Source organism: Clavelina lepadiformis, chromosome 1, assembly GCF_947623445.1.
Source record: "Clavelina lepadiformis chromosome 1, kaClaLepa1.1, whole genome shotgun sequence".
NCBI lineage: Eukaryota > Metazoa > Chordata > Ascidiacea > Aplousobranchia > Clavelinidae > Clavelina > Clavelina lepadiformis.
Window position 1 is genome coordinate 9,559,574 of NC_135240.1, and position 11,498 is coordinate 9,571,071.

The 11,498-nt window shown below is 36.5% G+C and overlaps 2 protein-coding genes across 3 annotated transcripts; one reads left to right on the top strand and one right to left on the bottom strand.

Moving 5' to 3' along the window:
- The first annotated feature begins 402 nt into the window (after positions 1 to 402).
- Positions 403 to 4,331, top strand: LOC143463933 (ZP domain-containing protein-like). Its single transcript, XM_076962127.1, has 8 exons — positions 403 to 707; positions 919 to 1,115; positions 1,942 to 2,105; positions 2,489 to 2,614; positions 2,801 to 2,926; positions 3,022 to 3,178; positions 3,272 to 3,473; positions 3,811 to 4,331. Exons 1-8 carry the CDS (start codon positions 476 to 478, stop codon positions 4,020 to 4,022), a joined length of 1,416 nt encoding a protein of 471 aa, XP_076818242.1. The 5' UTR covers positions 403 to 475; the 3' UTR covers positions 4,023 to 4,331.
- A 1,065-nt stretch (positions 4,332 to 5,396) lies between these two features.
- On the bottom strand, positions 5,397 to 10,213 carry LOC143463907 (E-selectin-like). Of its 2 annotated transcripts, none has more exons than XM_076962124.1 (13): positions 9,656 to 10,213; positions 9,457 to 9,542; positions 9,111 to 9,212; positions 8,768 to 8,897; positions 8,277 to 8,414; positions 8,062 to 8,188; positions 7,771 to 7,886; positions 7,434 to 7,619; positions 7,137 to 7,248; positions 6,941 to 7,016; positions 6,659 to 6,743; positions 6,343 to 6,506; positions 5,397 to 6,106 (listed from the first exon to the last, which is right to left on the bottom strand). In XM_076962124.1, exons 1-13 carry the CDS (start codon positions 9,729 to 9,731, stop codon positions 5,888 to 5,890), a joined length of 1,617 nt encoding a protein of 538 aa, XP_076818239.1. In that variant the 5' UTR covers positions 9,732 to 10,213; the 3' UTR covers positions 5,397 to 5,887. The 2 variants fall into 2 exon arrangements, with proteins under 2 accessions (XP_076818239.1, XP_076818240.1); XM_076962125.1 differs by having other exon boundaries at positions 9,457 to 9,552; positions 9,656 to 10,210.
- Positions 10,214 to 11,498: the final 1,285 nt, after the last annotated feature.

Consider the following 11,498-nt stretch of genomic DNA (forward strand, 5'->3'; position numbering starts at 1 on the left):
ACAAGCAAGCTCTCCTGCAATAAGAATCTTTGTGAATTGCCCCCAGGTTAGTACGACAATGCGTCCCACAAATCATTCATTGGCGGTCGGTTTTTAATAGCATTATTATAAAACAATTGGTTTATTGGTTTAATTGGCAAAAACTTTAGCGCGATATTAATATTGATTGAAAAATCATCTTACATCAAGCTAAATCATACACCTTTGATGCAAATTTAAACCGTCAAAGGAGGGCTGCCATGCGAACAAAACTAAGTTATTCATTAGCTGGTTTCTATGGTCATTTAAGAATCGTAACCGTCGAATCGCAATGTAAGTCTAATCTGTAATACTGTTGAAAATATCGTTAACTTCAACTGCATTTAGAAAGTTTCGTTTCGAAAATAAAGTTGCTCCATTTGAATTTCAGTCTAGAGCTCTAGGCAAAATAGGCTTAAACATGTGCAACTGATCTATAAATGCTCAATAAATCTACATGACAAATGCAAAGATGCTCAATAAATCTACATGCTTCTTTTTCAAATGTTTATCCAATAGGATCGCAACATTTTCTGTAAAAATGGGTAAACCTTTGTTTTATGCAATATTATTCTGTTTCCTTTTTCAATATCACATTACATGTTCCCAAGTAGTGATAGTTGGAAATCAATTTACGGAAGAACTTACCATACGACAACTTGAAGAGGAACTGATGTTTCCAGGAACTGGTTTGTTTTGGCAGTTTTAATTATATACATGTTTTTTTTACTATACAGTATTTGTAATAAATTGCATTGAATAAAACAAGCAGATAGTAATTTTTTAAATTATATACTAAAATTTTAAGTTTAAAATATACAGGGCTGGGAAATAAACCTTACTTAAACAAATTGGTTTCGCTTTCGTTCTCGATTGACCCATAAATTTCTACTTGTTTAGTAAATATCCGATGCACGCCAAACAAAATGTGCATAACACTGAGCAAGGAATGGCTGACGGTAAGATGGGGAGTAAAAAGAGCGGATGAACTTTCCTTGGGCTCGCCATGCAAGCTGGAAGCACAGGAAAATGATACTCACGTGATGTTGTGCACTGAAGGTCAACAATTATCATCTTGCGGGACTCAATTTGTTGTCGTGAGTAACCGGCACACATACGGGGACGCATTTTTATATCAATAACAAAATAACATCATCACTGGAACAAGATCAAAATCGCCTGAATAATCTTATCAAAGCAATAGCTAGTTACCACACGAACCATGCAAAAAGAAATGATTGCTGCAAACAGTTAAGCAGAAGCAAACACTTGCCACTTGCCACTTGCCAACGACCTGACAAATGAATGTGTCCGTAGTTATAAAGCTGCAGTTCATGTGATCAAGTGAATACTGCAGTAAGTTAATACCAAAATAACTAAATAAATAATTAAAAGTTTAGTACCGGTAGCCAACACACTCATACAGCAACGAATCATTTATCTTGGTTGTATTGACACTCTCACATCATTATTTTTAACTTCTTCGCTAACATATAATGTACATGTAATAGGCCTATATAATTTATTCTTGGTAGCATAAAAAATATGTAATATCATTTGTGCCCTGCCCCGTGTCCATTGTGGAGAATGAGACCAAAGTAACCATTATAAATCAGATGTAGAATGTCTTTCAACTAATTCTGAATAGCTATTATTTTGTCATAATTATCGACTTTGATCGAACGCAAATAACCGAGTATTACTAATCGGTAGTATATAAGAATAAGCGCTTGTGTAATACATGCAATGTTTGCCTTCATTATTCTATATCAATTCCATACACTCTATAAGCAAGTTATCCATGGTGACCGTCCAGCCGACCCCTAAAAAATTTGACGGGCCTCTTGTTGGGAGCGACTGGTAACGAGCTGGAAACCACTGACGTAGCATAAGATGGCCTAACATGAGCTGATGTGTTTGTAGAATGACACTCATGTCGTCTTCACTAACAACGTTACCCTAAAAGAGAGCGATGAATCAAACGATTTCGGGGTTATCGGGGCGTCGCGGTATCGTCGGGTGTTTCCTTGGAGATGCATTTATCCAACCAGAATCTTCGTTGGAATAGATTTCATTCCTGAGATAAGGTAAACTCCCTATATGGTGGCTGATGTAGTTTACTAGTAACAGCCAGTATATCTTTTCGGTGTTTTGAGTGACCAAATTGAACTCATTTCTCCTATGGTCTCTTAAAGTTTAGGCTTTCTTATACAACTACAGTATACAGCAGAAAATTAGTAACTAGCCTTTAAAAGTTATGATCTTTTGAAAATGTCTGAGCAGTCGCCAAAGCCAAATCTTAAAAAACCCCGGCCGTAGTTAAGGTATGTACTCTTTAACTGTAATATAGCTTTCTGCCTATTTTCCCACAAAAGTAAACCGTTCAATTTTGAAAGGAGTCCCGAGGTTTATATCCCGAAATGTGGTTTAGGTATAAATTTTCAATAGCATGAATGTTTGTTTTTTGCAGTCCGATCACTCTGTTTCTTGGAAAGAAGACAGGAGAAGGTCAATTTCGAGCTGCCATGTTTCTGTATAAGGACGACAACTACACGTCACGTTACCAAAACTCACCTCAAATGAAAATGAGCGACAAGTAAGTGCAAAGCTTTTACGTATGAAAACGGATTTCAGATGTAAACCCAACTGTTTTGATCCTGCAAGATGTGAAAAAGGAGGTTTTCATAACAAAACAAATGCAATGCAATACAATGCAAACTCACTTTTATCCATGTCGGCAACAAACAGTAAAACTGCAATTAACTTTCTAAACTTCCTCCAGGCTTCGAGTGCGAGTTGCCCTCCTGCAAGGACCTCCTTTCACCAAGATGCAAGTCGTCAGATGCTGGGCCACACCTGACAACGACCCACTAGGGAAAGCAGCAAGATATGGCTTGATAAGAAACCAGTAACTTTTGCATGTCTTGCGTTTTTGGTAAAAAGTAAGAAACAGATTTTGATGATTTAAAAAAAATTTCATTTCAAGCAAATTTTATTTCTCAGTTGTCCAGTCAGCAGAACCGTGCAGGTTGCAGTGATATCAAACGGAGAGTACGAATATTCAACCTGGGAATCAAACGTGTTTAAATTTGTGGATTTTCCCAACGTTTACCTCCATTGCAATGTGAAAGTTTGCTTCGACGGTCCAAATTGCCTCAGGGTAACTGCTAGTTCGATTAAAGTTTCTGCTGATACGCTAAAACAATTTATTAGGCCATTGTGTCAACGACGTCCGGTATATTTTCGTCTATAGACTTGCAACCAAAGTGGTCCTTATCGAAAACGTCGTGACTTGAGCAATGACGTTGTGGTATCAGTTGGACCAATTTGGCCGGACGAAAATGTGCCCGCTGTGTTGAACGACCAGGATCAGATGATGAAAGTTGCTGTGACTGATGCTACGACTGCATCAGTTCCTGTAGAAACAAGGACTGAATTTATATTTGGAATGCCCAGTGAGATCTGTTTTATCCGTTTACAAATTTCATTACCTACAACAGTTAAACAGACACTATATAGTTGCTTAACTGCCGAGCGAAGGGTATGTAGCCTATCAAATTGTTTTCAAAAATTTTTGTTCATTTGTGTTACCATATTAGTATTTACTATATACTATACCGCTTTAATTAAGTTGACAACCCTGCGGAATCGTGCGTGCAAGAATTAAGTCATTTTGAATCTAATTTATTTTAAACGTTTTTTTTTATTATTATTTTAAGGTGTAGTTTAAGTCTTTCAAAAAACATGATGCATATGCCTTATAATGTTAAATCGTAATTCTTTGCTACGCAGAGGCTGCAGTTTTTACCATCGCCGCGGTTATCATCATTACTACGATTGCTTTTATTATCTCTACTGCCGCATGTGTCGTTAGAAAGAAACGGACCTCTAAGCGGTTGACTATTTCATCAAAATCTTATGACCCGAGCTCAAGCAATGCAGTACAGGCCAGAAGTGTTGTGATTAACTCGGAGTTCCAACTTCCAGTTGACTCCAGCAGATGAGAAGATTTTGGGGATGAGGTTCACTTTTTTAGCTATCTAACAAAACCAATCCTCACGTTTCATGTTTTGTAAAACGAAGACGTTTTAGCCTATATAACACAGGTTTTATGACGAGTAAGATCAAGCTTTCCGTTGCTTTCTTTATCTGATATTTACTGTTGTTTGGAAAAAATTAACTGCTACGTTAGCCAGTATTGCGGTTGCAATCATATCGCAAATGACAAACTGTCTTTATCGATTAACTATTAGCAGTATGCCATTCGTGTATTATGTTGAAAATTCTGTGCCAATAAAACGAGTTAAATGCTTTCTCTAAACTAGCAAAAATACTGAGCAAAGGTAAAGGTGGACCTTTCGTTTCAACCTATATTTTTAAATGACCATTGCTGGCAAGTTTATTTTGTTATGAAATTCAAAGTAAACCAAACTTTATATCAACATTAAGAGCAACTAACAAATCACAAACCATATTGTTGCAAATTTAAAACAATAATGAATTAAGATACAGACTTACTTCAACATAAATACAAAGCAAACTCAAACGCAACTTTATTTTAACATTGAAATGACATATAAAAGCGAAACATATACTAATATAGCTGTTGCCTATAAAAGTGGCTTTTCCGCTGTTATTCCGAGCTCAAAACAGATCATACTACTGCGCTGTTATCTTCACGTTCATTTTCAGTATAACTGTACAGTCATTCTAAAGTTTTGTTGATTTGAATGGAAACCTCTGCTTAATGTCGAGTTGTTGACTTGCGCTCAGTGATAAGACAGTATGCGTCATTCTGAGGTCGTCTGAAAGTTTTTTTTACTGAGGACAGTTAGCCAATATGGCGTCTAAGGTTGAGGAACTCAAGCAACATCTGCAGAAAAGATGCGCCAAGCAGTTGCAGTTAAACAAGAAAAGACAAAGTTTTTATTGAAAGGCTAGCAAAAAATAATTGACGCGCGGGAGAAACGAAGGAACGCACAACTATACAAAAGCCCTTGAGAGAGAAACTGAAACAAAGCGGAAGGCCGATGAAAGGGAAACCGAGGAGCGGAGAGCTGTAGCAGATAAGACTGGGGGAGAAGAACTTATATAGACAAGCGATAAATTGCAGTGGGAAAACGACCTACCCGCCTACGACCTTGCAAAGCATCCTGAGTTACCTGATTTTGTTAGCGGGAAGAGATTGAAAAGACAAATGCATAAAACGTTAAAAAGGACAGTTTACGTGCTCATTATGGGAAGTAGTAGGGAAGTACGCTGTGATTTATTACGCCCTTACAGAGAAGCGATTGTGCAACAAATATAACGACAAAATCTGCAGCTGGCTGTACTGTGCTTCTTTCTAATCAAGCCCAGTATGACTTTGGAATGCATAATATACTTAAATGAACGTATTTTAATTCTTTACAAACGTGCAATATAATGTCTCGTTATACATACAATTATTACCGTACACCAAGTTACCAAGAAAGCAGAAGTAAAAAAGTTTGATGCGCACTTCAAATTAAAGCTCACAAAATAAAACCAAAATAAGAGGTTTTTAAAACTTTTAGATCTAATAGCAAGAAAATAATAAAGAGTACCGGCCAATGACATAAAAGGTAAGATTACCGAGCAGATTAAAATTCGCTATACTGTTCGTATTGGAAACCTCTTGCCATGCTGACGAAACACAAATCTTTAACAAAATTGAATTTAAGTGAACTGACACTTGCTGACTAAATTTGCTTAAAGAGTTCAGGTTTGCTGGAAATGCTTTTGAAATCGATGAACGAGGTAGTCTAATGTCATAGGTTTACGCTGAAGCTTGGCCAAAATGATCACATTTTCGACAACTTTTTGAATGTCGAAATTTGTTACATAAATTTCAATTTACTCGGATGTTTGTTTCGTGATTGTGATAAGGATTGGTACACGTTGGCAAGGTGCACAGAAGTTCTATCATTTTTCTTGAAAAAGTTTTATCCAAAGCGTCAAATCCTAAAGTCAGAGTATCACCCAGAATATGGCTCTCTTCCGCCACTACTGGCCGTAAGGTCAAAATATCAAGCTTGCCCACCGGAGGTTGCACCGGTATTAAGAAGACCTAGAAATACAACACATTAATGGTTAATGCAGAACACTAACTTTAACATTAACTAATATTAACTTTAGAAAAAACTACTAACTATATATACAATTATGCATAAACAACGTGAAAAACGAAAACCAATGTTCTAATAATCTAATCTAATTCATATATCAAAGTAATGTAAAGCAAATTTAATATGGTCATTGTCAACTGAAGACAAAATTTAACAGGCTACGTTTTTATTTCCTCACATTTACTCCTTTGCTGTGTAACACTTGAGCAGGTTTTTTGACGTCATCACTGGGCTCACTATCAGTGATCAAGATCAAGACATCCTTTGCTTCATTCCTATTTCCATTATCCGGATGAAGCAAGAAATTGGCCGCATAATTTAAAGCTTTACCGGTGTTTGTTCCTGACGTAAAGCAACTATTTTAACTAACTCATTACAACCCGAAGTTCTTTACAGCAAAGTTGTATTCCAAACTGCTAATGCCAAACAGTTATTCATTTAAAATTTTAACTACATGTGTAAGTGCATGCGAACGTTAACTGGATTTAACGTACTGTCTGCTCCTGAAGACTTGTATGACATTTCGGTGATTCCATCCAAAATGCTTTTCAAATGGTTTGGGTAATCATGAAGTAAAATCTAAAATGCAAAATACAACGTAGGCTATATGTTCAAGGAAAACGGGAACCAATAGTTTGCAGCAAATGTTATTCTCTGAAAAGTACAGAGTACTTCAATAAATATTATTACCTTACAGAGTTTTAAACTGAAATTTACATTTTCATTCAATTTAATTCTTAAGGTTATAAGTACCAGCTACCTCACAAGACTATTACCTGTGATTCAGTGTCGATTTCACGATTAAACAGTACCAAGGAAAATCGGGCAGCGTCATCTCTTACAATAAATTGCCTGAAATAAAACAACTTCTATCAAACCATGTATTAAAATCAAATTAATGGTAAGTTTATACCAACCAGAGAGCATGGAATTCTTATAGTTAGCACAATAAAAGAAGTCACTTGAACTCACACGACAAATTTCAAGACAAAGCTTTTGATAATTTCAAAGTTATCTGGACCCACGGATGCAGATGAGTCAAGCAGTATTACGATGTCAAGAATAGCGTTTGGAGGGCAAGGCACTGCAATTGTATATTTCAGTGATTAATACAGTGTTCAGTGTTCCCGAACACAAGCTTAACATTTGAGAAAATCATTATATAGTTACTACATAACGTCCCAAGTTTTAAAATAACTAACACAAATATAGTACAGTCAAGAAGAGTGAGATTATATAACACACTGCAAAACTTATAATGTTCCTTACATCGGCAGCACGGTGAAAAGGTCCATTGTCGGTCTGGCTTACATTTTATGAAATCAACTGGCGGGTTTAGTTTGAAGTTTAAGTCACTGTCGCACTGGAAACTACACTGGGAGCCAAGCATGTTGTCTTCAGTGCAGATGTAGGTACCATGATAAAAAGGTGCGAAAGTCTTGGGACATCGTATACCTGGGTAAAAAATGGGGCTATTTCTCAGAAATATATAGAACTGGATTTCTGAAGAAGTTTATTTACAACATCATAAACAGTAACTCGGTTGTTACACATATCAGTTAGTGTTCATAGCATAGTTAAATTTGGTAAATTTAGTGAGCAGTACGTCTGCAATGGGGTTGCAAGCCCAACCAAACAAGGCTATTTTCAATTTTATAGTTGTTTTGTATGCACTGAATATTATGCGATCCACGCAGCCAGTAGCCCTCTTCACACCAAAACCTACAAAACATCAAGTTATGTCATAAACGTTAAAACTGTTTAATTTTATAGTATTCCAAGTATTCCGTAAGTTTTCCAAAGTTTTCTTAACATTATGGGCCTTTTTAAAACGTTTAGTTTGGAGACTTCTGTAGCAACATTGCTGCTGATACTTTTAAAAGTAAAAACATTTCACCTGCATCTGGTGTTTGGTTGCATTCCCCTTGTGCATTTCATGTATCCGTGTCCGGGAGTGCTAAGCACACGAGGACAATGGATTTTTCTGCAGGCAGGTTGCGGAGAGGTCCAGTTTCCGTTAATGTCTAAAGAATTGAAATTCAATTGTTTTTGAACAAACAAAGTTCAAAATTGCCTATAATACTTCATTTATATCCTGATGAAAAGCATTACCGCATTCAGTTAAACTTGAGCCACCGACAAGTTCATAGCCTTTGTTGCAGGAAAAATAACAGGTGGTAGTGGGCATCAAATTGCCATGACAAATCATGCGACCATGGTCAGGTGATTTAAGAGCGGTGCATATGTGATCTGCGAAAAAGAAAACAATGTTGAGGCAAACAACATAAGAAATATTAGCAAACATATTGCTGAGTTTCCCAACAAAGAAACGCATTTGGAACAGTGATTGCACTTACAGCAGTGAAAAACGTAAAATACCGACATAGCATATCAGCAGCATAAAACATATTGCAATGAAAATTTGTCAGAAATACGATACTATTGTATAAATATAATTTTTAGCACACGATTAGATGCAAATAATGTTATGTATTTAACAATACGTGTTTATCTTCCAGCGATCCCGGCATGGTACAATACATATAGCGTTTTATAGCGTCGTATGCTCTTTTATTTGACTCCTTATAGCGACATTATCAAACCTTCAGGTTTGCAATTCCATGTTTTCGTATTGCATTTGTTCTTGTCGCAGCAACAGGTACAGAGAGATGAGGGTGGCGCATCATAGCACTGCTGCTTAAAGCCATTCGCGCCTCCAGAAAATCGGTAATTCTGTGTCATACAGGTACAAATCAAACAACCACAGAGACATAAGGACCGGTCTAAAATGACTGAGGTCCCCATATTTTAGCGAACTATCGTTTTGTGTGATAACGCTTTTCGCAACATGAAAACTTAATTGTCAGTGCAAACTGATTTAGTCGCCAAGAACCAAAAATTAATAGAAAGCTATACATATACATAGCAATACAATCTTTAACAAACCTGAAGATAGTCGTTTACGCATGCATCTTTCTTCTTGCACGACTTCTCTATTAATGGCTTTCCTCCCCAACCCCCATGACGTATTTGGGTTTGACACATGAACTGTTTAAAAAAAATATGATAGTAAAGAAACTATTGAACAACAACACTGGCATAGTTGGTAGCTTATACATGGACTGATAAAATTACAGGATCAAATTATAGCGTTTTTGTACATGTTCTATATACAAATACTGTACAATATTGCGAGTCAGTGTCAGATCATTTCTTATAGTCTGACACATTCTAACCGCCGTGTTACAATCAAAACTGCCAACAGCTTGTACCAGAAACACGAAACACTTACTTGTGGATCAGGGCATTTTACTAAACGACCCCTTCGTAAACATTGCCCCTTCGACTTCGCTTGTGAACATTTCCAGCATTGAATACCTGCATAAAACTATACATGATGTAGTTTGAAAAGCGGTTGGTTTTTCTTGACAGTATTTAGACCTATTGTAATGCAGACTCAAGTGAATAACCGACAGAAATGCTTTCAATACCTGCAGTAATTCCAGTAAGCCAAAATGACACGCTTAACAACGCAAACAGAAATATAAGCAGCCTAGTTTGAGTCATTATTTCCTTTCTGTGAGTATATTACAAAAACTTTGGGGAAACGAAAAGAGATTAATTTCTAGGAATTAATCTTCTGGGTTACGCAGCCTCTCCCTTATACTGGTATCACCTATACACGGTTATCAGCATAAACTACACAAAGCATTAACTTGCGAACATGGCGCTTAAGCCCGAAGGCAGCTATAGACATTCAATTCGGGTAAACATCTAAAATTATACTCACGGCAAAATGTCATATCCAACACCTTCTTTCTAAGAGTAACGTCACGCCATTAACTGCGTCATTTTAAAATATAGAAAATTTCAACAAATCCTTTACATAACTTCTACCTGACAGCGACCACAGCAAACCCACAGGCATCTAACTGACCAAGAAAGATCTCCTTATAGAAAGCAAGGCTTCAAACACGATGTTATTTCAATTATTTCCAACTTATCCGCGTAACACAATACATAGAGACACAACTGACATTAAATGGCAGAGTGTGATGATCAATACATGCCGCTCCAACATACATTTCAAGAAACTAAAAAAGACCAGGATTTAGTTTAAGGTAAGGATATTTACATCAACTCATACTTTGTTAATTGGTAGGTGCGCTCAAGCAAGATTTTTTGTACGTTATTATTTCAAAAGTATGTACACGCTTGAGCTGCTGGTTACTTTATTATAACAGATTAATTTCAATTGAGAAGAAACTGGCAGCGTTTGATAATTAATTTATAAATTTATAAATTCTGTTTTCAAAAACCATCCATCAAATGGTTTAAATTCAGTGAAATGTCTAAAACTTTTGGTGATTTCACCAAACCATGTATCCCTTAAATATACAAGCGATGCCCTTAAGATTGTTACGAAGCCGACAAACTTGACGGAGCTTGAGACTTGACAAACGCGGAATGTCTTATTAGACTACAAAAAGTTCCTTTTTCTTTTTAATCTTTATTTTGAGTTATGAGTCGTGAACATGATCATCAATCATGGCTAGGTATACACTGAATTTAACCTTGCAATGAAATGCCAATTATGCCGATTGGTAACGATTTTTATACTTAAAGATGAATAAACGATGTTCCTTTTGCTAATCTGGCTATGATATATATGATAACATAAGTTTATGTAGTGATAACAAGTCGAACATGTATATCATGCAGATATTAACGATCTTGAGTTAAACGTTCATTTTTGATAACGATACATAGGCCTACTATAAGCTACAGTTGCTTACAATTCGCATCTTTTTTGACCTGAAGTAACCTTTACCGGGGTCGTAATATCGGCAGAAATTGCACTTGAAACAGGAATCGCTGATGAAAAAGTACCAGTACCAAGTACTGGCAAAGTACAGGACTACTTTTATGAAGTAGTACCGAATACAGGAACCGTCGGTACATTTTTAACCAGGTACCGGAACCGTTACTGTCGGTACTTAAAAAGTACCGACTGCCCATCTCTGCCTACCTGTTACTTTTTTGGTGCCTACCACACCAAGTTCCTTCAGAAAAACACTAACCGGCTTCAAAGGGTTTTAACCGTCACCCTATAGCCTACTTGCCACCTTTATTAATGTTTACAACGATTATTAATTTCTTGTGATTTTTAAAAAGTCAACCTTTGTAGCCACCACCATGCGCTTAGATAACATCTCAAAAATATGTTACATAAAAGACGATAGACGATAGAAAACATTGATATATGAAACATGCACACGAGGTAGGCAAGCTGTAATTAGAGCTACTTGTAAAAATATTACCCTCAGTTTTTAC

Excerpts from the sequence above, each read along its gene's own strand:
- LOC143463933 (XM_076962127.1), top strand. The coding sequence starts at position 476 with ATGACAAATGCAAAGATGCTCAATAAATCTACATGCTTCTTTTTCAAA. Across the intron at positions 2,106-2,488 it reads GATTTCATTCCTGAGATAAG|TCCGATCACTCTGTTTCTTG; the intron begins GTAAACTCCCTA and ends TGTTTTTTGCAG. Across the intron at positions 3,179-3,271 it reads ACGGTCCAAATTGCCTCAGG|ACTTGCAACCAAAGTGGTCC; the intron begins GTAACTGCTAGT and ends TTTCGTCTATAG.
- LOC143463907 (XM_076962124.1), bottom strand. The coding sequence starts at position 9,731 with ATGACTCAAACTAGGCTGCTTATATTTCTGTTTGCGTTGTTAAGCGTG. Across the intron at positions 9,213-9,456 it reads TAAAATGCCCTGATCCACAA|TTCATGTGTCAAACCCAAAT; the intron begins GTAAGTGTTTCG and ends TTTTTTAAACAG. Across the intron at positions 7,887-8,061 it reads CAACCAAACACCAGATGCAG|GTTTTGGTGTGAAGAGGGCT; the intron begins GTGAAATGTTTT and ends GATGTTTTGTAG.